The sequence below is a fragment of the Poecilia mexicana genome, unplaced genomic scaffold (genome assembly GCF_051168715.1).
Source record: "Poecilia mexicana isolate PSO_F unplaced genomic scaffold, ASM5116871v1 scaffold_17, whole genome shotgun sequence".
Lineage (NCBI taxonomy): Eukaryota > Metazoa > Chordata > Actinopteri > Cyprinodontiformes > Poeciliidae > Poecilia > Poecilia mexicana.
Window position 1 is genome coordinate 1860051 of NW_028263386.1, and position 25520 is coordinate 1885570.

General features: G+C 45.9%; 1 protein-coding gene across 1 annotated transcript; it reads left to right on the forward strand.

Moving 5' to 3' along the window:
• The first annotated feature begins 708 nt into the window (after positions 1-708).
• Positions 709-23071, forward strand: kcnq3 (potassium voltage-gated channel, KQT-like subfamily, member 3). The gene is made up of 18 exons (XM_088014772.1): positions 709-1243; positions 1330-2048; positions 5567-5724; positions 11686-11822; positions 12781-12890; positions 12977-13103; positions 14269-14441; positions 14837-15010; positions 15285-15395; positions 15693-15788; positions 15869-15963; positions 16094-16120; positions 18042-18235; positions 18315-18420; positions 20728-20859; positions 20944-21039; positions 21124-21211; positions 21513-23071. The coding sequence occupies exons 1-18, from the start codon at positions 709-711 to the stop codon at positions 22146-22148; spliced, it is 3714 nt and encodes a 1237-aa protein (XP_087870898.1). The 3' UTR covers positions 22149-23071.
• The last annotated feature ends 2449 nt before the right edge of the window (positions 23072-25520 follow it).

Sequence of the window (25520 nt, forward strand, 5' to 3'; positions counted from 1 at the left end):
GTTGGGTCGAGGAGTTTCATCCTCTGGGTTTCAGATTTCATCTGAAAGAATCCCTTTACATCTGGATTCCTGCTGGTAGTCGAAGGAAAACAATCCTGCAGGAGAGCAGAGTAAGAAACGTAGCCGAGTCTTTGACCTCCATATTTATAAAGTAGCAGAAAAATAAAACTGGGAACTCTGACGCAGCACCAGGCGGAGTTTCAGGAGAATTCATCAGAATAATACGCAGAAGCTGCTGAGCGTCTGCTTCCTCTCCTCTGATTACCGTTTTCACTCGCTGCATGCTGAGCAGAGCCAAAATGACTGCATGATGGGAGGAAGGAGGGCCAAAAGGTTTCCAGTCGCCATGGAAACTAAAATGCCAAACGCAGCAGTGCGTCGCTCTGAGGGAAAGATGGAGGGAAAAAATAACAAAACGGCCTGATTACATGTTGGACAACAATCATCGTCAGGGAGGATTTATGGGTGATGCAGCAAGTTAACAAGCTGTGGAGAGAAACAGACCAGTGATCCCAGTGATGGAGGAATGGTGGCTCTAAGAGGAAATTCCTTTGATTTCAATGTGACGTCATCGCCTCGGGTTGTTTACGTTGCCATAGCAACCATGTTTCCATCCGACTGCCATGCAGATTTTAAGTAAATATCTGAAATTAGTCGTGTTTCCATCTACTGGGTTTGGAGCGAATCGGTCAGGATATGAAAAGCGTGATGTCATCAGATGTTGATGCTACGCATGGCTGCAGTAAACAGGAAGTAGAGGTGGAAACCTGGCATGGACCAAGTCTTAGAAAAACAGTTTTCCCCTGTGAGCCGGAGGTTGGACCTGTGCTGAGGCAAAGACCCACCAGCAGGGGGAGCGTTCGCTACGTCACAGACCCACCAGCAGGGGGAGCGTTCGCTACGTCACAGACCCACCAGCAGGGGGAGCGTTCGCTACGTCACAGACCCACCAGCAGGGGGAGCGTTCGCTACGTCACAGACCCACCAGCAGGGGGAGCGTTCGCTACGTCACAGACCCACCAGCAGGGGGAGCGTTCGCTACGTCACAGACCCACCAGCAGGGGGAGCGTTCGCTACGTCGCAGACCCACCAGCAGTGGGAGCGTTCGCTACGTCACAGACCCACCAGCAGGGGGAGCGTTCGCTATGTCACAGACCCACCAGCAGGGGGAGCGTTCGCTACGTCACAGACCCACCAGCAGGGGGAGCGTTCGCTAAGTCACAGACCCACCAGCAGGGGGAGCGTTCGCTAAGTCACAGACCCACCAGCAGGGGGAGCGTTCGCTAAGTCACAGACCCACCAGCAGGGGGAGCGTTCGCTACGTCACAGACCCACCAGCAGGGGGAGCGTTCGCTACGTCACAGACCCACCAGCAGGGGGAGCGTTCGCTAAGTCACAGACCCACCAGCAGGGGGAGCGTTCGCTACGTCACAGACCCACCAGCAGGGGGAGCGTTCGCTACGTCACAGACCCACCAGCAGGGGGAGCGTTCGCTACGTCGCAGACCCACCAGCAGGGGGAGCGTTCGCTACGTCACAGACCCACCAGCAGGGGGAGCGTTCGCTAAGTCACAGACCCACCAGCAGGGGGAGCGTTCGCTACGTCACAGACCCACCAGCAGGGGGAGCGTTCGCTACGTCACAGACCCACCAGCAGGGGGAGCGTTCGCTACGTCACAGACCCACCAGCAGGGGGAGCGTTCGCTACGTCACAGACCCACCAGCAGGGGGAGCGTTCGCTACGTCACAGACCCACCAGCAGGGGGAGCGTTCGCTACGTCACAGACCCACCAGCAGGGGGAGCGTTCGCTACGTCACAGACCCACCAGCAGGGGGAGCGTTCGCTACGTCACAGACCCACCAGCAGGGGGAGCGTTCGCTACGTCACAGACCCACCAGCAGGGGGAGCGTTCGCTACGTCACAGACCCACCAGCAGGGGGAGCGTTCGCTACGTCACAGACCCACCAGCAGGGGGAGCGTTCGCTACGTCACAGACCCACCAGCAGGGGGAGCGTTCGCTACGTCACAGACCCACCAGCAGGGGGAGCGTTCGCTACGTCACAGACCCACCAATTTTTTCCGAAAAGTCAAATCTCAACTCAAGGCAGAGTAAAATCTTTTTGTTAAATCGAGGAAATTGTTTTTATTTTTCTGTTTCAACCTTTTCTAGTGCGGTTCTTCAAAAGGCAAATAAAAACACGGCCAATGATCACCATAACTCCACATGAAAGGTTTAATGACAGTGTAATAAGTTCTTCCCAGTTAGAGGACAAATGCTTCCACCCAGTCCCACATCATGATCCCTCCTCCACCGTGCTTTGGAGTTGTTTGTACTAATGTGGTGTTTGGTTTGCTGTCCATTATGGCTAAACAAATTAAATTATTGTTCTTGTTTTGTAAAGCAGGTCCGGCAGCCATCTTGTTTTTAGAGAGAAGCAGCGTTGCCCTTCAAACAGCCTGACTGGTTCAGTGTTTTACTAACTGACCTTTCATGACCTTTCACCTGCTGCCTGTGGTCTGTAGAGGCTGTGAGGTTCAGCGGTTTATTATTTCTTGGTTGCATTAATCTGCAGTGAAATCCTGCTTGTCAGAGGAAACATCCAGTGACCTGATTCCTGCAGACGGAGCTCATCTGTTGGACCTGTTGGACGTCTCCATGTCCTCACAGTCCTGCTCTGTCCTCGTCACATCACTGACACCCCGAGCTGACAGACTCGTGTCGACTGACTCCAAGAAGCTACTGCAGATGAGACGCAACACTCTGAGGTCTCAGATCTGTCTGCATCCGAGCAAATTTAATCAACCAGCATTAAAATTCAGGAAACACATGAATGTTGTTTATGGCATTTATAAAAAAAACGTTTGTGCATTTATTGATGAATAAAAAGTGACCAGACCCTAACCCAGACTTTTTCACCTCTCAGACTTAGAAACAGCTCTCCGGATTTGGGTGGAGCTGTAATGCAGAACCAAAGCAGCTAATGAATCTCGTCTTTCGTGAGCTCTGCTGTTCCTCACAGAGGAGGAACTGGAGATGAAACCCACAGAAACATGAAGCCGTCTGTCGGTGAGCAGGGACGCAGCTGCGACTGCAGGCTAATTAATCAGAGGAGGATCAGAGGAAAACTCCTCGCTCTGCTGGGACCGACTCATTTACGCCATTAAATATCAAACTTTTTAGGTGTTTAGACTCAAACAGCCGACTGCGGTTAAACTTCCTCCTTTGATTCAGACATGTTGACGCTTAAAGATCCGTCCACATGCTGCACCAGGCTGTAAATAAGTGACCCCTCGTCCCCCGGGGCGAAAAAACATCTGAGCATCATGAAGACGAGGCAACTGGGAGACGTGACCTTCAGAGCCTCATTATTCATTTCTAATTCATAACATATTCAAGGTCAGTCGTGGCTTTGCATGTATGAGCAGGTTTATGATCCTGTGGTTAGAAGACCTGATGATGGTCAGCTTTGAAATATGGAACAACATTTGTGGAAAAAACTACAAATAAACCAACAAACATTCACAAAAATGGATCCACTTTGTTTCTCTGCGGCCTTTGTTCGGGTTGGATGGGATTCGTTTGTTGGATCTGTCTGGATTTATGTTTCCAGGCAGCAGAATGAGAAGAAAAGCATAAAAAGCATCAAAACTAATCCCAGGATTTATGCTGCCGATAAACTGCTCTGCTTTATAAATCATGAATCCAAACCTTAAACATTCATCTGAGGAGGTGTCACAGCAGTCGTCTTGTTTCTGTCTCTCATTGTGAAGCCCAGTAAACCCCCAGCAGAACCAGAACATCCAGTAGAACTGGAGTTTTCCATCCTGGATCCCTGAGCAGAGAAACAGGCTTTAATTTGGTGGAGCCTCGGCGCTGCGGCTCCGTCTGCTGACGTCACCGCCGGCGCTCCCTGCGGAGAACAAGACTCCTGCATTAGGAGGCTAAGCTCTCCGACGCGTCTGATCCGAGATAACGGTTCTGGGCGCTGCATCGTTAATGGACCACACGTCTAATCTAATCTAAGGCAGGTTCAAGCATCGTTTTAAAGAACAGGATCCAAACAGACGCTGGTGGAGTTCAGGGTTCGGCTGAAGGATTATGAATGATGCAGAACATGTTTCACACAGGTCAGCTAGAGGTCAACATCGGCCAGCCGACCTTTCAGAAAAACATTTTAGGGGAACTTCGTGACTCGTTCTTGCAAAGACCCTGGATGAACCTTAAGGTGCTTCTCCATCGTCAGGAACAACAAGCTGCTTATTTAGCAGCAGCTGCATGTTTGTTCATGTAGGGAAGGAAGCTGATGGGTCCAGGACTTATGGAAGATCCTGGTTTACTGCTGCTGGTTCCCAGTATACTGCTGGTTCCCTGTCCTGCTGCTGGTTCCCAGTATTTTTGCTGGTTCCCAGTATTACTGCTGGTTCCCTGTCCTGCTGCTGGTTCCCAGTATTTTTGCTGGTTCCCAGTATTACTGCTGGTTCCCTGTCCTGCTGCTGGTTCCCAGTATTTTTGCTGGTTCCCAGTATACTGCTGGTTCCCTGTCCTGCTGCTGGTTCCCAGTATTTTTGCTGGTTCCCAGTATACTGCTGGTTCCCTGTCCTGCTGCTGGTTCCCAGTATTTTTGCTGGTTCCCAGTATTACTGCTGGTTCCCAGTATACTGCTGGTTCCCTGTCTTGCTGCTGGTTCCCAGTATTTTTGCTGGTTCCCAGTATACTGCTGGTTCCCAGTATTACTGCTGGTTCCCTTTATTACTGCTGGTTCCCAGTACTGGTTCCCAGTATTACTTCTGGTTCCCAGTATTAATGCTGGTTCCCAGTATTACTGCTGGTTCCCAGTACTGGTCCCCAGTATTACTGCTGGTTCCCAGTATTACTGCTGGTTCCCAGTATTACTGCCGGTTCCCAGTCCTGCTGCTGGTTCCCAGTATTACTGCTGGTTCCCAGTCCTACTGCTGGTTCCCAGTCCTACTGCTGGTTCCCAGTACTGGTCCCCAGTATTACTGCTGGTTCCCAGTATTACTGCTGGTTCCCAGTACTGGTTCCCAGTATTACTGCTGGTTCCCAGTATTACTGCTGGTTCCCAGTATTACTTCTGGTTCCCAGTATTACTTCTGGTTCCCAGTATTACTGCTGGTTCCCAGTATTACTGCTGGTTCCCAGTGTCGCCTCTCTCCTCCCTGACCTGATCCGTTTTCCAGCAGCTCAGGAAAATGTTTTCCTTGCTGCGGTCGAAGAGTTCGGCCATGTTTGATGTTTTAGAAATCGAAGGTGGATGTTTGTTGTGAAGGAGGGAAATCTGAGACATTTTCTGTTTCTGACATGAAAACTGGTTGTTTTCAGTTTATTTCTGCTGTAACCTGTTGGAGGTGATGGAGTTGTGGATGTTTATAGCCTGAAGCTTTTTATCATCAGGTTTTAGTTTTGTGGCGTTCTCTGATCGTTTCCTTTGATACTTTTATATCTACATTTCTTCATAAAGTCTCCTTGAAGTGAGGATGACATCATCTGATCAGACGGCCTTTTGTTGATTCTGTCTGAGGATTTTCTGTTTACTCGCTCTGAAAGGCGTCCAATCACGTTGCGCCGCTCGCTGTGCGACTCGTCTGCCACGCGCTCGTCGCCATGGAGACTCTGACAGCGGAGGTAAAGCCGGTGTTCCCTGGCAGCAGGGAGGGAGACGAGCAGGTGTCGCCATGGCGATGGGGAGCGGGAGGGATGCTCCAGTGAGCAGCTGTTGCCATGGAGACGCAGAAAGCATCTCGTGTGCAGGAGCAGAGAGGATGGAGTGATGCTGCAGCTCGTTGAGCTCAGAGAGGAAACAGGAAGCTGAGAAACCTGACGTGACCTTTGACCGGGAACACCTGAGAGATTTCAGAGAACCAGGACGACCTCCTTCACCTGAGAGGTTTTCAGTTTTATCAAACCTAAACACACAAAACATACATTAACATGCGATCTTTATTTATCAGGTTTTTTTCTTTTTTAAATATTTATTTGCTTGAATTAGAGTCACTTTCACGTCTAGACCAACAGACAGCAGGTGGCGCTGTTAGCAAACCTTAATAATAATAATACTAATAATAAAAGCCTGTAAAGTTTTAATCAGCAACATGTTTTCATTAAAATGCCTTGAATATTGAAGATAATCACCTTTCAGAGCCTCCATGTGTTTGATTGCTGCTGCTGGTTTAAACAGTAAAACCAGTTTGTTTACTGCAACAATGAGACGGGATTGATTTATGACTGAGGACCAAAACGATCAATACTGAGTGGAAAGCAGATAATCATCCGCTGCACTGGGAGGATCCTGGATCTGGTTGTTTCTGTTCGTCACCAACCCGAGACGTTCAGCTCTGGGTTTGGGTCCAGTTTACGTGTCTGGATGTTTTTCTGCAGGTAAATTCAGACAACCGAACCTTTTAGTTTTCATGAAGAGGAAAAGGTTTGCATTGTTTTAGTAATAAACCTGGGAGTTTAATTGCACAGACCTTTTATTTAGCCCTTTACCCATAAATGCTCTGTCTGTTAAAACCCAAAGCTAAACTTTTCACAGGACATCCTGTAAGTGACCCACTGACTAAACTATTAGCATCCTGAGGGCCCCATACGGACCTTCTTGGGACCCATAATTACCTAGTGATGCTCCAAAGGTATAGCATAAAAACCCAATGATACTCAATAGTTACACCATAAACTCTGTGTAGAAAGTTTGATAATGAGGTACAACAAAATGTAATTTCCATTTGGGATCAATAAGGATCAATAAGGACCAATAAGGTATTTCTGAGTTAAATTGACTGTAAGCCACTATAAATAATGACCTTTTCTTCATTACTCTGGAAAGAATAAAGCTTTCATTAAGGAGAAGTAAATACTGTTTAATGCTAACAGTGTTTCCTGTTAAAACACACACACACCAAATACTCTCCACTAAACAAAACCCCAACTTTCTCAAAGCCCCGTTACCATGGAGACGCACCCGAGGTCCCCTTCCTGTGATTTTACAGCCTCCTGTTCATTTTCACTCAGGTCTCACACAGAGTAAAATACCTCCTCACTGATTGTATTGAAATATTTTCTGACTGCTCAGATATTTCTGCGGTACCAGTAAGTGAAACCAGAAGCTCTTTTTAAGTTCACCTCATAAGTTCAGGGTAATAAAACTCCTCTGGCTCCTCATAATTGCCCCCTGCACACCCTGTAAGTCGATTCTTATCATCCTAAGTATTTCATTGACTTATCGACTTTGGGTTAACCTGCATATTACAAAGAAATAATCTGTAATACTCTGAAGTGTCCCTTTAAATCTGGTTAGTAATTACTCTGAGCATTCTGTAAGTACAGCCAATAACTACTGTTACCCTATAATTATCCATATACGGTATTTAAGGGTCCCATGTTACTTTACCCTCCAAATGCCCTGCAGGTTACCTGTAAAAACTCAACTGTGCCCATAATTATCTCTGTTGTCTCTCAATCCCTTTGGTGATTTACTCCGTAACTCAGTGGTTCCCAGAATCGGACCTGGAGGGCCGGCATCCTGCATGTTTTCTCCCCCTGGTGGTAGAAACAACCTCCTCAGCAGGTCTCTAATGATCCATCACTGGATCCAGGTGTGTTAAACCAGGGACAGAACTAGACCATGCAGGATGCCCCAAATGGTTTTCCATCAATTTGGTTCCAGAGTGTGTGACCACTGAGCGCGTTTGGTAGGTTAGCCAACCACCAAAGTAGTCAGTGGATTAGAAAGGAAGCAGAGTTACCATTTAACTAATTACGTCTTAATCCAGCCGATCCCTGCAGGTTCCCTGCAGCATAAAGCGGTCCAGTGCTCTATGTGGGATGCATATGGAGCTACACTAGAGGAAGTAATGGTGGATAAATTGTTTCTACTCTGCATTTTATGTATTTAGCAGCTGTTTGTGCGTTTAAATGATACGATGAGTAACAGAGGCACTGGCTGATCAGACGCCCCTTCACTTCATCGCCTGTCTTCCTCCTGGGTTCCCATCCTGTCTGCACCTCAGAACGTACGTAGGTAACCCGTGTCCCACACATGAAGCCCTCAGTAAGCCTGGCGATACCCTGTAAGAGCCTTTAACAATTAGCATATGTGCATCCTTTATATCTCGTAAAAAGTGAAAAGATTTCATGTCTTTATTGTAAAACGTGCAGTAAAGAGGATTTTCTGCTCCTCACAGTTTCTGCAGCCAGTTATCCTACAACATGGAGGCTTTCGGTGGAAATTATTTCTCAATTGCTAATTATAAAAGACGCATTAAGTCGTCCAGAGTCGAATCACATCACTGCGTCCAGGAGTCCCACTTCTCCATGTTGACCTTTTAGTCTTTGGAGAGCCTGAATGCTGCTGCTGCAGACTAAATGAGCTGCTGAATGTGACAAAGCAAACCCGTTTCCATCAGCCCAGACGGAGGGACAAGGCGACAGACGTCAGAGTCAGTGAGGCGAGAGCAGTCCTCGTGCTAATGAACAGCTCTGCTGGACGCCTGACACTGATTGCTGACACCTCCTCCTGCCAAGCCAGTAATGGCTGCCTCGGCCTCGAGGGCACTCAGGTGACAAATCCCAGCCTTTGGCAGGCCAGCCCATCGGAAACTCGGCCCGGACGAGAGCTTGGTGCTGAATAACGCAGCTGGGAACTGTTGAAGGTACAAACTGTACATAGAGTCTCATCTAAATGTGCGATTATGGCACAAAAACAGCTGAAAACCTGCAAAGCGACACGAGCTGAAGCATCTGAAGCAGAGGACTTCATGTCGTCCTCTGAGTTGTGAAAAGAAGGGGCGGACGACATGGGAACCCTGAACCCTAGAACGTCTGATGGGTGATTAATAATTCATATGAGACTCGTAGCCTCACTCAGCAGCATCACACATTATAATCATCCACAACTGTGGTGTTTTTGCTAATAGTTAAGCTAACAGGCACCCATCCCACCTGTAGCTCTCTTCATGCTTTGCGACGTTGGAAGCAGAATTTCGGCTCTGATTTTCCTTCCTGACCTCCTTCTTGCATCATTAATGCTTCACATTTATTCTAATTTTCCACTCTCGCTCTCAGGCAGCTGGTCGGTGTTGCTCTCTCTCTCCCTGCAGGCAACAATAAGTTGCTGCTTAGAAACCAGGTCAACCCGTCTGATTTCGTCCCTCCTGTAAACAGACTCAGATCCTCTCCCTCATGCGAGACCCAGTGATTTTTCATCATAACGTCTTCGGTTCTGTTAATAACTTCAGAGTTGGGCAGACGAACTCGGCTGATTGATGGATGAGCTGCGGGTCGGAGGAACGCCGTTGATTGATGAGCGACAGACGCCCTTTAGGAGTGACTGATCCGGCTGAACGTCCTCAGTAACGGAGGTGAAACTCTGTTCTGGAGTCTGCTGGTTAAATCCGCATCCATTTCTCTGAAGTAATAATTCAAACGTGTCAGCGACGGTCCTGCCCGTCTTAAATCACTTTGAGACAGCTCCACATGTAAAACCAGTAAATGGAGGCTGGGGTCAGAGGTCAGTCTGTGGGCTGGCTTCTCCTGCAGAGGAAACCAGGGGAAGTGTTGGTTATTTTAAACGGCTGATGGATCTGCAGAGGCTCTTCTGAAAGCTCTGGTTTGTGAAACTGTTCAGTGTTTGGATGTAAAAAAGACCTTTTCATGTTTGAGGAGCTGCTTTCTCCACATCAGCAGAAAGTCCAGATGTTTAGACACAAAACATCTGGATACGTTTAGAAAATAACGATACTAAGGATGGGATAGTTCGACAGAAAAAAACTAATTTTCCACCAAAAGAATCTCAGGAAATTTCTAGAAAAACCAAGAACATTTCTGAGTTTGAAAAGTCAAAAATGTGCCACAAAAAAACCTCAAATTTTGAGATTAAAGTCAGAAATTTTGTAGAAAAAAAGACAAAGATTAGAAAAAACCTGGAAGTCTTTGAAAAGTTGCAAATTTGCAAGAAAAAACTAATGAAAAAAGAAGTGGAAAACCTTCTTCCACTTCTCAAACTCAGAACATCTCCATGGTTTTTCCTCTCATTTCTGAAGTTTATTGCAAAAAGTTTTTTCTAGCAAATTCTTGATTTTTCAAACTCATAAATTTCCACGTTTTTTTCTGGAACAGATAATTTGTCTCACGTTCCACCAGAGACAAGCAGGCAGTGTGACGTTACTGGATCAGTTTTGTTTCCACCTCAGCTTCAGTGTGAAACAGCCTGAATGTAGAGGAAATCTCAGCCTGAAATGAAGGATCGGATGTAAATCACCCGACATATCATCAGAAACGTTGCTTTACAAATATTGAATAATTCAGAGTAGAACAGATTTTACATTGGATGTGATCTTCCGTGGTTTTCTTTAAGTGTCTGAGGATCTCCTGGTTTGTGACTCGGCAGCATTTTTCTCATAATTGCCCGTCTGAAGCTGCTGAGCTGCATTATTTCCTGACTCGCGGTTCGTCCAGCCGCTGAGTGAAACTGTCCTGCAGGGTCAGCAGCTCTCTGACCAGAGTGTGAATCTCAGCTGTCGGAGGAACGGCGGTTTCTGCTGGCTTCGCTTCAAACAGCTGCAAATCTAACCTGAAGTCCAACCTCTGACCAACGGGAGGCAGAGCAATAACTCACCAAAACCCACAGAGACAAACTGACCACTAGGAGGCGTTTCTCTGGAAAAGTATCCAGAGAAACGCAATTAAAGGATAATCATTTCTAAATGTTTTGACAAAATATCCACAGCATCATAAATCTTTGCACTCTGGGCTGTTAAAAGCAGTAAATGTTGCCTGAAGGCTTGTTGGGTTTTTTAACTGTGTCAGTTCAGCCAACAGATTTGCTGATGAAGCAGAAGTTTGGTTGTTTTTCCAGCATGTCAGATATAAAAACCCCCAGTGGCTCTAATAAATGTCACACTCTTTAACTTCTGTCTGCAGCCGCTGCTCTGCTCCGCTCTCCACTATTTGCATATATCTGAGGGATTTATCCGTCAGACATGCAGAGTCTGCACTCACTGTATTGAATCTCAGCCATAAATTGTTTGTTAGGGATCCTCCAGGGACCCATCTGGGCCGGGGAGCCCCATCAGAACCGGGCCTCCGCGGCGCTAACGAATGTAAAGTGAGTTATAGAGGATGGGCCGATCACTTAGAGCACAGAAAGCTGTGGCTAATTCTTGTTTTCGGTCCAGTAGCTGAACATTTTGAGGATTTGTTGATCGATCGAGTGACGAAACCAGATCTGTGATCATAAATAGACAAAATTAGATGTTGTAATATTTTACATTATTTCATCCACATTGATTCATTATTTCATTTTAGACTAACAGCTGAGTTTAAGTTTAGCTTTTTTTATATGATCTCTGTTTTGTTTAGTTTACGTTTATTATATGTTGGCTAATTTGGAGATTTTGTTTTAACCTACTTTTTGCATCTCGGCTTATTTTATTTGTTTCTTTCTTTGTTCATCTTCATTTAGCTGATTTTAACTTATCTGAACCAATTTGATTGTATCGCAGTGTAGTTTAATTTATCATTTGTCTTTCAAGTTTTAAGTGTCTCTTTGCTTTATTTGCTGACAGATTCAGAAATCTTGCTGATCTTTGTTGAGGCAGTGAACTGAGACTCTTGGACTTTTTGTCTTGCTGGGATGAAAAACATTCGTTCCTCGTCTGTTGTGTCAGAGACGGACAGGAAGTGTTTCCCTCTGAGTGTCCGTCCTCCGCCTCCGCTCTGATGAAAAGCTTCTCCTCACTGAGCCTGGCGGAGGGAAATGATGGGAAGGAGGTTTCTGTCCTGGCGGCTGGCTCTCTGCAGGACGGCCCAGATTGAAATCACAGCACAGATGGGACCCTGCGCTGCGTTTATTTGTCCAACAGGAAGTAATGAAGGAGCCTCGGCGTTACAGTTTGGGTTGGTCCAGCTCACGGCGGCAGCAGCTTGAGATGTAAACAACCCCGGGAGGATTTTGTTAATCACTTTAATATTTTGGATCTGGATCAAACACATCAGTTCAGTTTAGGGAATGTTCCCGTCATCGTTCCCTCTGGTTTTGGATGCTGGGAAGCTGGAAAGATTTTTGCTCTTATTTACTTTTGGACAGTTGTTATGATTAACCTTTTAGCATTTCACTCAGCAACAATCTTCAGTCAGAGGCCTTTTAAGATTTGTTGCGAGACTGACTGCTACAGGAGGTCCCTCCTTCCCTCAGCATCACCATGTGCCCATATTTAACTTCCCAGTGGGATAAATGAGAAGTTTATTAATTTGGTAAAATATTCTGTTATTGGACCCGAATCATAAAACTGTTCTTGGTTTCATCATTAATCCCCAGGAAGGCTTTGCTTGTTTTTCACTGCATGTTTTTATTCATTGAGTTGTTTTTGCTGCTTGTTCCTCTCATTAAACCGTTAAATAAATTCAGTTCAGGCTGATTTTTGCTGATTAAACTGGAAAACCTGCAGTCGGGTCATGCTGGTTGTCATCGTCTCTCTGGATGTTTGGTGCCTTAAATGGATCGTCCTGCTCGGATCTCAGGTTGAAGAACTGGTCGGTTTTATTTATTGGTGTTTTTACAGCTGACGCCAGGGGGCAGCAACGTGCAGAATCTGCACCGTTTATTGTTTAGTCTAAGTTTATGGTTGTCGTCTTAAGAGGAAACGGTGCCCTCTAGTGGCAGCAGCAACGAACTCGCTGTTTGGCTGAATTCTTGCTGGTTTTCTGCTGATTTATCCTCCAGATAATTTGTAATTTCTCGAACCGTTTTGTTGTCTGATCAGTTTTTTCTTTTCTCTGCAGGTTTCTGATCGTTCTGGGATGTTTGGTTCTGGCCATACTGACCACATTCAGGGAACATGAGAAGGATTCTGCACACTGGCTGGTCATACTGGTGAGAACGACTCCGTCTCTCCACAGAAAACACACACACACACACACACACACACAGAGTGATGTGTGAGCCTGTTTCCTCTGCAGGAAACGTTTGCCATCTTCATATTCGGAGCAGAGTTTGCACTGAGGATCTGGGCGGCTGGTTGCTGCTGTCGCTACAAAGGATGGAGGGGGAGGCTGAAGTTCGCCCGCAAACCGCTGTGCATTCTGGGTAAGCAGGGAGAATCATAAATATGTTAATGCTTACAGATAAAATTAAAGGCTCAGGAAGTCATTTATAAAGCTGAAAGAAACACAATGATGATTATTTCAGAGAAAAGGCTGAAAACATTCGTAAATGCACCGTGCAGGCAGAGTGAGTCAGGCTGACAGGAGCTTTGTCAGCTGCCCTGAACAAACCAGCAGCTTTTCAGAATAAATTTCCAGTAATTGGCCAGAAATCCTCCCTGGAAGAGGCTGTCCTTCACTCTCTGTGGCAGTCAGGATGCCTGAAGCTGCTGGAGGCATCAAACATCCTCAGTTTGTCCAGATTTAGAGCTGCTTGCTTCAGCCTTTAAAACTCCCACTGAAGAGCTGAAGACGCCTGATTTGTCCGTCCTCAGCGAGCTGGCAGCTCTGAGCAGAAACCAGGAGACGATAACGACCAGGACTTCCTCTGGTTCCATCGATTTTTAAAGATCAAATTGCACAGAAAAAGAGTTTAAATTAAATTTGATCATTTTTCTTTCCGTTTATTAGGGAAAATAAGATAAAAATACTAATAATAGCTTTTTCACTCCTTTTTAGTTTAATAGTAACATTAAACTCAAAAATCAGGATGGAAAGTATCAACCTCAGAGCTGAGCCTTCAGAGACACATAAAGACGACTACAAAGTCGATCTTCTGTCACCTGAAGAACATTTCCAGGACGAATGTTTTAAACTACTTTATTGGCTCTGAAATTCACCAGAGAGTTTAAGAAAGCTAAACTAAAAACCAACATAAAAGCAAACCTGTGAGGTTGATTTTTTCCCCAGAGTGTCATCTGGGTACCTTCCAGGTAAACGAGGCGGTGAGAGCCGATGTTTCTCTCCTCCATTCAGAGAGCAGCTTTCCTTTCTGACAGTTGGCAGCAGGATCCATCATCCTGTAACCTTCATCATTTTAACACTTCTGTCAGCTGTGTTAGGATTTATCTGAGACTTAAATGAGAAGCTCTGCAGACTTCAGCGGCTCTTTTCTCAAGAGAAGAGTGAATTAATCAAACTAAATCAGTTTTTTATGTCAGGTCCTCTCAGAGATTAGCATCTCTTGAAAAATTGTCTCTTTTTCCCCAACGAAGACGTGTTGGGGTCAAACTCATTAGCTCTCAGAAACTCTGGTCCTTCTGCTGCAGACATCTTCGTGCTGATTGCCTCGGTGCCGGTGGTGGCGGTGCGTAACCAGGGCAACGTGTTGGCCACGTCGCTGCGCAGCCTGCGCTTCCTGCAGATCCTGCGCATGCTGCGCATGGACCGGAGAGGCGGCACGTGGAAGCTGCTGGGCTCGGCCATCTACGCTCACAGTAAGGTACGACCGACCAGAGAAAACACGTCTGGAAACAGAAAAACGATAAAGTAGCTTCCAGGGATTACAGAAACGCACAATTTAAAATCTGTTTACCATTTTTCATTGGTTAGATCCATCTTATCCACTAAAACTGTGAATAAAAAGTCCTAAAGTGAAGTAAAGACACAAACAACGTCTTGTTTTCAGAGTTAATCCTGCCATTGAGTTACTGATCCACATGCTAATCTCTGCTGTCTGCCTCTGTGCTTCATTATGGATCCTAAAGACGCGTAGAGAGGATTTAATCAGTTGTCTCAGGTTAAAACCGTCAGCAGAAGGAGAACGTGTCCGTCGTGATGTCTGAGCAGCCTGGGTGCAGCTCCAGAGGTTTTACGGCTCTGCCGGTGTTTCCACAGGAGCTGATCACGGCCTGGTACATCGGCTTCCTGTCTCTGATCCTGGCGTCCTTCCTGGTCTACCTGGTGGAGAAAGACGACGGCTCGGTCAACGTGTCTGACCAGGAGAACCCCACGGCGCAGAGCCAGCAGCAGGACTTCGACACGTACGCCGACGCGCTGTGGTGGGGGCTGGTACGTTCACCGCTGCTGAAATAACTACACAGGTTTCATTTCATGTAAGGAATCTGGATTCCCCCTATAAACATGTAAATGGGAATAGCTGTGACATGGTCTGAACAGAGTTTCTCTCCACAGTGAAATAATCTGTGTGAAGTTCTGCAGTAACGAACGCCTCGGGTCCATAAAGCTGTGATTTTCTCCTCATTAAATCCGTCGTCCTTCCCGATCCCGACGGCTGCGGATCTGCTCTGTGACCTTTCCGGTTTCTGATGTTTCTCTCCTGCAGATCACGCTGACCACCATCGGATACGGAGACAAAACCCCGAAGACCTGGGCTGGGAGGCTGTTGGCCGGCACCTTCGCTCTGATCGGAGTTTCCTTCTTCGCTCTGCCTGCCGTGAGTGTAGAGTCATGACCATTAGCTGCTGCGATGCTCGGCTGCAGATATGCAGGTTAGACTGACAGCCGGTCAGCGTGAGAGGACTTACAGCAACTGCACCAACAGTTAAAAACTAAAGCTGAGCGACAAACAAGGCTAATGAATCAAATCTGTTATTGACTGGAACTAATCCAATACAAAACTGATGCAGCAGTAATTAGATCTTAAAGCTCGTTCGGACCGAGCCGTTCTGTTATTTTTATCAATGCTCTTATGAAGCTGCAGCCTGAACTGTGGCTCTGGTTCTGGCTGCAGGGGATTCTGGGTTCTGGTTTGGCTCTGAAGGTCCAGGAGCAGCACAGACAGAAGCACTTTGAGAAGCGGCGCCACCCGGCGGCCGGACTCATCCAGGTCAGAGATCAGACCCAAACGTGTCCGTCTGGTTCTGTGTGTGGCATCAGAATCCTGAAGCTGTTCTGTGTTGAACCCAGTCGGCCTGGCGGTATTACTCCACCAACCCCATCAGGGAGGATCTTATTGCCACCTGGAGGTTTTATGAAACCATCATCTCTCTGCCCTGCTTCAGGTACGAGGCTCCGGCTGTCCAGCCCTTAAAGCTGCAGGTTTAAAAGACTTTCAGGTTTTCAGATAAATGCCAGTCTGAATCTCACAGGTTTCTGTTTATTTCCTGACTTTCTGTCCTCTCTGTCTGACAGGAAGGACACCTTGGAGGCCATGGTCAGGTGGGTCTCCTGCAGAGATGCTGCAAATTACAGAGCTGTGCCTACAGTAAAGACTTTAATTAGGCCACCAGCTGAAGAGAGAAAATAATGAACATTTCCTAAAATATCCCACCCAGCCAGGCTTTAAATAGCTTCCTATATTAATCCATGACTCGGATAAATGACTCTGGGAAGAAGCCGATCCTGAACGGCCGCTCATTCTGACTTTAACATCAAGCTGAGGATTTCTTGAGAACTTATTAGTGCGTCCGCCCATTAGTCCTGCCTGAATGATGAGTGACGGTTCAGGTTCATTAATTAAAGATGGTTTCCCTTCATCAGCTCAGAGACAGTAATGAGTTTCTGCAGCCCATCAAAATGTCAAAATCACTGAAAATATTAGAAAATAAAAAATGCTTTTAATCTTTTAATCACTTTGGTCTCTGACAGGTTCAGATTTACTGTTGAATCTCATTTCTTCTCGTTCTGAACTCGTCTGAGTTGCTCCTGCGTGATAATTAGTATTTATTATCGGTTGATTTTCTGATGAATACCAATAAATGGATCAGTGAGTTTTGGTGTTAGTCGAGCCCATCCGTTCCTCCGTCTGCGTCTCATTCCTTCATTCCTCTCAGCTCCTCGTTAAACAATCAGATGTCTTTCATTTTCTATCACACTGCTGGGAAAATCCTGCATGAACACAGAAACTATAAAGACATGATCCTGAACAAAGAGACGGATCTGGGTCGGACTTCATCTGGTTGCTTTGGACTCCATCCAGAAACCACGGCAGCGCTTTGTGCTCTTTGTGAGTTTTTGCTTTTTTCAACAGTTTGGTGCTAATCTGGGATCTTTTCCCTGCAATGTGAACAGAAAATGAGTTTTGCTGCTTGCTGCCAGCAGATCCTTTCAGATCTTCTCCATTCCGGCTTATTGTGATCTCTTTTATCTCTATGAAGTTTAATCTTGTTGTTGGAAATAAGCACCACAGCTCTGAGCTGAAAACTTTGGGCTTGGACTATCTGGGCTTGTTGTGTCGCCTCGTTTAGAGAGATCTGGGGATAATCACATCCCATTTTCTGCTCTTTATTCGCCGAGGAGCATTCAGAAAGAAGATTCCCTCTTCCTTTACAGCGCTGCCTTTCTGCAGCCTCTCAGCGCTGTAATCTGCCGGCCCTTTTCTGCCCGGAGGCCACATAGAGGCTCATATTGTGTCCGCTGTGGGAGCAAAGTCGCTGAGAGCGCTCCACGTTTCAGAGGCCTCGTTTGGGCCGCTGCCGGCTCCGGTTACTGCCCCGCCTCCCCGCCTCTTCTCAGGGACACAGGAGTCTTATTTTACCAGAAAGCTGCGACTTTGTGCTGCCAGATATTGTCACAAGACCAATCTCCTTGGGTTCTTCGCCGCTTCGTGCAGCTCTGACATGCAGAACCTGAGGATGTAAAGATGTTTCCGTTGGAGACGCAGGAATCCCGACGTGGTGCAGGTTCATATAAAACCATAATAAATGGAACATGGACCAACATGCATGATGTGCACTGGTGATGGAAACGAAATGTAATGTTTGACTTCTCAGTTGGTGACTGTTTGTGTTTTATGATGTAAAACACTTTCTTGCTGCTGAGAAGTGTTATAAATAAATTTGATCGATTGGTCGGATGTCATGGAAAAGTTTAATATTTTTGTCCATTTCAGATTTAATTAGTTGTAGTTAATACATTACAAGAAAATATTTTGGCAGATTTTGCCTCAGCTGGTGAAATCCTACACGATTCTTTAATATTTACTACAAATGTTTGAATATATTATTTTAGTGCCAGTCCTGCCCGTGTGGTTGTGGTCAACACCTGTTTCTCCTGTTTCTGCACTTCAGAAAGCAGCTTGTTATTGTCAAACACACGATGTAAACGGTTTGACGCTCTGCTCCTTTCCTCTCCACCTCAGTCAGAAGGTGAGTTTGCTGGAACGGGTTCGCAACTCCAACGCCAGGCCGTCGTTGGGGATGGTCAGGAAGGTTAACGCCGAGTCCATCGAGGAGAGCCCCTCCAAGGAGCCCAAACCTGCCGGCTTCAGTAACCGCGAACGCTTCCGGACCGCCTTCCGGATGAAGGCCTACACGCTGCGGCAGAGCTCTGAAGGTCAGAGCGCCACCCGCAGGAGGACGACTCCGCCAGCGCTCAGTTTGCTGCTGGTGACTGCATCCTGTTTGTCTTCCAGATACTGGAGGCCTTGCAGACCCAGTCTTGGAGGACCGGGGCTTCCCGCCAGAGATCCTTCTGGAGGAGATGATCCCGACGCTGAAACTGGTCATCAGGGCAGTCAGGTCCGGAGTAATCCTTCTCACTTTCCAGTGATCCTGAACTTTGAGCTTGATTCTGTTAAAACATCATCCAAAGTCTAGAGAGAAAACCTGAAAAGGTCTTTGCCTCGTCTCCACTGAGCGGTACGGCATGGTTTGGTACGATACTTTATGTCCAGTGGAGAATGTTTCCACCACCAGTTGGACTCTCGTTGGGCAGGTTGGGTTAAACCCAAACACCTAACGCTGCGTCATACTAGAGCAATAACAAACATGAAGAAAACCGTTTCCTGTCCCAACCGAAGGACTGTGTTGTAGCTCCGCCCATTTTCCCACAGGTCTACAACCGAAGGGTCTCCAGGAATGGAGTGGTACGGAGGAATGTCTTTGGTCTCTCAGGGGAAATATCCAGAGAGAAACCATCATGTCCAGGGACAACATGTACAGAAAGACCCGAAGCCGGATCATAAAAGTGTTTAACAACCAGTCTGTAGAAAACACCGACTGTTTTAACCTGATCAAATGAACAGAGGATTGTGTTTCATAGAGGTGATGGTCAACATGCTCTGCCCTGCATGTCAGGCTTCCCTCCTGCCACTGGCCTGCAGAAGCTCTGAAACCCTCCATGCTTATCTTACTGATCTGAAACGAAACTTTGTTTTAGGCCAACATTTTCCATAGATGGCAGTCTCCTCGCTCTGTCCTGTCTTGGCACGTTGCAATAATCAGGCAGTATTATATCAGTATTATATGTGTTACCAGTTAAAATGTTTCTTTTTATCAAAACCTTGTTGGTGACCAAGTTAAAGGCCTTCATGTGTTTTAGTGCAAACTGCTCTCAGCTCCACATGTAATTGGTCTTCAGGTTCATCATGTGTGCTCAGTGTGACTTTCAGCAATACAAAGCTGGATGTGTCGACATCAGTGATGTAAACCATGTTAACGGCCTCCTGGAGCATCTATAGGCCACACAGCTGACATGATGCAGGAACTCAATCTAGTGTGAAGACCTGTGAGATGAATGATTAACCCTGTGAAAGCACTTCTTCCTCCCTCCCCATTATGCTGCGGCTGAATGGCTCCCTGAAAGGGGAACTCGGACATGAAGAGTTTTGGTTTCAGGACCCCCAAGACTTTCTGCCAAACACCGGAGCTCCTGCAGCAGCCGAGGACTCTGGGAAGAGCTGAAGATAACAGCTCAGTGGGTGGCAACAGGTCTGAAAGACGAGCATGTCAGAGACCTGATGGATGACGGGATTGAACTCAAGTAGGAAAAGTGTTAAAGCCAAAGGAGGCGGGGCACGGTTCGCCTGAAATGAGCGGCTAGAGAAAGGAGCTCCTGTCAGGTGACTGTTCAGTAAAAGGCATTTTGCCAGGCTGGACTTGGATCTAAGCCCGTGTTTCTCAGTCCCAGTCCTCAGGGAACGCTGCCCTGCATGTTTTAGGTGTGGCCCTTCTGCCACTCACCTGACTCCAATAGGTGGATGATTAACAGTAGATCTTCATGCAGAGGAGGTCATGCAGTCATTGGAATCGGGTGTTCCTGCACAGAGACACATCTAAAGTATGCAGGGCAGTGGCCCCTGAGGACTGAAACACCAGTCTAAACCAAACTGGAGGTTGTGCACAGAGAGTGGCTACGTTGGAGCGCCGACAGATTCATCTGAACTCTGAGGACTGAGACCAGGCAGTCCTTAAGATGAACATTATCCACCTGAGGGCACCGAATTTAGACTGAAAGGATAATGCCACCAATACAAGAACAGGACTGACCCACAGTGCTTGTTTTATTACTGCTCCCTCCAGTCCAATCAAAGTCAACAGGGTTTAATTTGCTGCTCCGTCTGCCTTACAGTCTTGGACTGGGTGGTGAGATATGTACTTGACCAAAGAAAAAGACATTCTAGCATCTGGCATGACCTCTCTCTGAGACCCAGCAGTTTGGTAGTTTTTAGTCGTTTGACGCCTCTTTGACATCTTCTCCTGGTGGTTTTGGCCCATCCCCCCAAGCAGCCAACCCAGGGCAGACATTGAACCTGCATCCTACAGCTCAGCAATGTAAAACATCAGTGTTAGGTTTGTTGGCCACTGAGATGCCCTTAGCATTACCCTGTGATGGATCACTGACCTGTCCAGGGTGTACAGCCCTTTGTGCCCAATGACCGTTGGAGATAGAAACCAGTCCCCACAATGGACGGATGTCCTGAGGTTTTTAAGACTCTTCTGCCTCGGTTGGACGGTGTAGTTGGTTAAACTCCAGGAAGTTGCAAAGCTTCAACAGATGCAGCTACGCTCCTCGTTGAAATCCTGATCTTGGACTTTTTTTCACAGGATCATGCAATTTCTCTTGAACAAGAAGAGGTTTAAGGAAACTCTGAGGCCTTACGATGTCAAAGATGTGATTGAGCAGTACTCTGCCGGACATCTGGACATGCTCTGCAGAATTAAATACCTCCAGACAAGGTGAGCAGACACCACACAGATGTGGAGGGTAAATCTAGCTAAATGCCTCATCTGTGCCGTGCTCAATGTGTTCCTTCTCTAAAGGATCGACATGATTCTTGCCCCTGGACCTCCCCTCACCCCGAAAAGCAAGAAGCCCCAGAAAACACCCTTTAACTACCCGTCCAGCCAGTCACCCAGGTACTGCGACACCATTCTGCATCGCTAATGTCCAAGCATGTAATGGCGGCACCATCTTCATGTTCGTGTTTCTCTTTGTTTCAGGCATGAGTCCTACTTAGCCAAAGCCACGTCCATGCCAGACACTGAAGACCAAAGCATGATGGGTAGATTTGTCAGGGTGGAGAGACAGGTGAGAGTTCAAATTAAAGAACTATATAATGGTCTGATGCCCCCACTTCCCATCTGTGGACTCTGGTGTGTTTTTGTTGTGCTGCTATTATTTTGTTGTGTTTTTATTGGTTGATTAATTAAATTTATTCATAGTTCAAGTTTATGAAAACCTTTAAATCCATGAATTTCTTCTCTGTGGAATCAGGAATAAAACGTATTTCTGAACCTGGAGAAGCAGCTGACCGTGTCCTTCATGGTTCTGAGCGTCGGTGTTCCGGGTCACTTTCCTGAGCTCATGGACGGATGTGTCTCTGTCTCAGGTGGAGGACATGGAGAAGAAGCTGGACTTCCTGGTGGACATGCACATCCAGCACACCGAGCACCTGCAGGTGGACTCGGCCGGCGACGCCCGGATGACCGTGGAGGCCTGCGACCAGACGGCGAACGGTGAGATCCGCCGGGTTTTCCTCAACTACTCCGAGGTGTTCCCTCAGATGTCATACCAGGTGCCTGTCAGCAAAGCCAATTCGACCTGCAGCAGAGGGCGAGGCGGCAGGCAGGGGGTCAGGTCGGCAGGCGGCGCCATCCCCACGTATACGGAGCGGCCGACCGTGTTGCCCATCAGCTCCCTGCAGGACCTGTCGGCGGGGCGGGGCAGGACCACAGGGGGGGGCGACTCGCCGCTCTCGCTCCTGTCGGTGAACCACGAGGAGCTGGAGCGCTCGCCCAGCGGGTTCAGCATCTCCGGGGAGCGGGAGGGCGAGGCGGGGTTGGACCTGTCGATGGGGGCGGCGGTGGCGGCCGGGGAGGCCAGCTGGACGAGAACCAGGCCGAGCTACTTGGCCGAGGGCGAGACGGACACGGACACGGACCCCTTCACGCCCAGCGGGGGCGCCCTGCCCCTCTCCTCCACCGGCGAGGGGTTCGGGGACGCAGAGTGGAACACGCCGCCCTGAAACACGACGTCGCCTCGGCTCTGAGACCTTAAATCCAACCCATGCCTGTAAAACCCAGAACGCTGGGTCAAAGCCACACCTTTGGGCCGAAGGTGGATCTAATCCGCCTCGTTGCTGCGCGTTCTGAACGACCTGCAGAGACCACCGCGGTCCAGACGGAGACCGGCAACGAGTCCGCCCCAACGGCAAAACAAAAAAAGGGAAAGCAGACCGTTTGTAAAGAAAAACTCTGTACAGCGCACTCTTCACGAAAATTTAGCTAAAAAAGAACATTATACGTAATATATACACCAAAAGCTTTACTGCTGCAAAGCCAACCGCACTGCATGTGACGCATGCGACTTTTAGTGTAGACACTGCAAATTTCAGGATTTATCAGGAAAAAGAACAGAGATTGAATGGAACATATACCTGCTATGCCATTTTGTAACACTTATTTTTTATATGAAGACATCCTTGTTTCTGCATGGTTTGCATGATGCTGCACCATTCCTGGGGTGACCATTAGGGGGCGACACTGGAACCAAAAGTCTCCTGTCTGTTCTTGTTCCTCACCAACCGTCTGTCTCCATGTTTGATCCAAACTTCTTACTTTCATGTCGTTTTGTTTTCGCTGGAATCATCTCAGATTTACTAACTTACTGTCAGAAAATATTTGAAACACTAAATTTCTGATGCTTTGCTGGCACATGAATTCAGGGATATGAACCGTCTCTCATCTCATGAAACACGGCAACATAATGTTGGCCAATATGTATAAAGACACAAAGTATTTACGCCCCTTTGCTTTTTCCATGTTTACCCAGATTTAGTTTGGTATTCTTAAAAATAAAAATCCCCATAAAACAGTTACAATGACAAAGTGAAAGCATGTTATTGAACTACTTTGGAAAGTTGCAGTAAATGTAAAAGTTTAACCATAACAGGTTTGTACGTTTTCAGACTCGCTCAAACTCTGGTGATAATTCAGCTCCATGGACGACAGCGATGGGACTCGATTAAAGCTTTAACTGAGTTAATTACAGAGTCTGTAATTAATTAATTGTTTAATTTAAAACCGTATATTGACAGAATAAGCAACAAATTATCTTGAAAACCAATTTTTGCTGCTAAATTATTTAATAAATAGAAACATGAGCTCAACAACTAAGATATTATAGTTTTTAATCTGTTATTTAGTTTCTTAAACCATCTGATTGGAGCAAAATTTTATTCTGTCCAGGACTGTGGACGCTAACATTAGCATTAGCTGCTACATGTTTAGCATTAAGATGCTATTTTAGGCTAGCATAGCTCCCCTGATATGCTAACTCCTTTTAGCACAACTTGAACACAACAACAGTTTTTTCTAGCATCCAATCAGGTCATTTATACAGAAATGACCCCAGAGGGCCGAGAGGAGCGGCTTCGTCGTCCATCGCTGCTGTTAGCGGTTGCAGCTTCTGCACCAGATTTACAGACCAGAAACATGCAAACCTTCGTATGGACAAAAAAATGAGGTTAAAATGTGTGACAAGTTTCTCAGTGCAGAACAGAGCAGAAAGTGGCTGGAGACGGATATGAACTTCTAACATGTAGAAAAGCTCTAAGAACCACCAGGTTCCTACTGAACCAGAACCCAGGAAAACCTGAAGCTTCAGAGGCTTCAGAGGCTGTGAAACGCTTCGTAAGAAACTTTGGGAAGTAAAAAAACATTTATAAAAGATGTTTTAACCTTTAAATTATGGGGCTGTGTGTAAATCTCAGATTTCTGACAACATTTTGAAGGATCAGAAAACTTCATAATGTGAAAATAAATTTGAAATAAAAAATAACTCACACAGAACCTGCTCTTGTAGCATTTTCAAGTTTCTCAGCTGAGATTTATTCAAGGCTTTCCCTAAAATGACCCAAACAGAGAAATATAATCAATTCTGATTTATTTTGGATTGTCTGAATAATTTATTTATGTTTGATTTACAGCAAAGTGTTGCTCCATTAACCTATTTCTGAGTCATAAACAGCTTTAAAAAGTGAAATCTGAAGGTTTTTAAAAGTTTTCTACATTAGTCGATGTTAATGTTGCTGTTTTGAACTCTGAGGTTTTTCTTGCTAAAGACAAAAATATTAATTTTAGAACATTTTGACTAAAGTTTACTGGGATTTTATGACAGAGCAACACAACGTAATGCAACATAGGAAAAGCAATGCTTCGCTTTCAGGTTTCTACAATAAATAATCAAGTCATTAAATTGTAAAAAGTGAAATGAATCCTCCTGTAGCAGCTGCCTAAAGTGAACCATAAAGTTGTAATTTCACTGCGATTAGCTGGTGCATGTTTTAAAACTTAATTCTTTACTATTTTTGCTATCAATGAAAATAATGTACTTATTAAGAAAGTAATTAAATCTACTGCTAATCTTTTTTATATATTTTGAAAAGTTAAACACTAAACTTATTATATGCTAAGATAAATGCATATTTAGCTTTGTTATGTTTGAATTGCTCTAAAATGGTTCAAAATCATTTAAATATATACCAGGCCTTAATAAATCTAGTGTAGGAAATGTTATTTATCCTACTTTGCAATAAGACATTTATATATACTTAAAGTTTCTTAATTGTATTTAAATCTTGTCCTATTTGTAATTTTGAAATCTGGATGTTATGAACGACCTGGAAACATTTTGAGGCCTGAACTGCTTTTCCTACTTTACTGTAGAATCACAGATTGTGACGTAAAACCTGAAAAACTTTGAAGACTTGATTTATCAGCTGGTATCGCATGTAGAAGCAGATAATACCACACCGAGCCTCCGCTCTGCTTTTATTACTCTACTATAAACTCTATGTAACAATCTCACTCTGTGTAGACGGTTTTATATTTTTGAAGCGCTGCAGATCTGCTGTATATTTTAAAAAGAAAATGTAGATTTAATAGGAAAAGCAGAACTCCTTGGAGGTGAATTCAAACTTGTTAGTCTGTTTTTTAATGAGCCGTAAGAAGATGTTTCCTCAGTTCCTTCAGCTGTCAAGAATTTTATAACTTATAGGGAATAGTTTGAATTTAATGGGGTTGTGTGGAGTAGCTATAAGTAGTCAGTTTTTTACCTACTAGGTAGGACTCAGTGTGATCTCAGTGACTTGTTAAGGACATTAGTTAGTGTGAAGGTGGTGAATGTAGCTGATAGTTGCTGTCACACTAACAGAAAAACCAACTCTCAAACTAATTTTCAAGATAATAAATGAGCTAACTGTAAAGCTAACAGGCTAATAGTTGAGCTAACAGTCCCATCTTCACCACGGGCCATTTGTTGGTCAGAAAACCTTTATGATTTGATTGTTGTGCTCAGGGACCAGACTCACTGCTACTAGCAATACAAGCTAATGTCG

What these genes read in the sequence shown, in the direction of transcription:
- kcnq3 (XM_088014772.1), top strand. Translation starts at nt 709, where the DNA reads ATGTCATCAGATGTTGATGCTACGCATGGCTGCAGTAAACAGGAAGTA. An exon ending in CAAACCGCTGTGCATTCTGG is followed by an intron (nt 13,104 to 14,268) that starts GTAAGCAGGGAG and finishes CTTCTGCTGCAG; the next exon opens with ACATCTTCGTGCTGATTGCC. An exon ending in ACGCGCTGTGGTGGGGGCTG is followed by an intron (nt 15,011 to 15,284) that starts GTACGTTCACCG and finishes TCTCTCCTGCAG; the next exon opens with ATCACGCTGACCACCATCGG.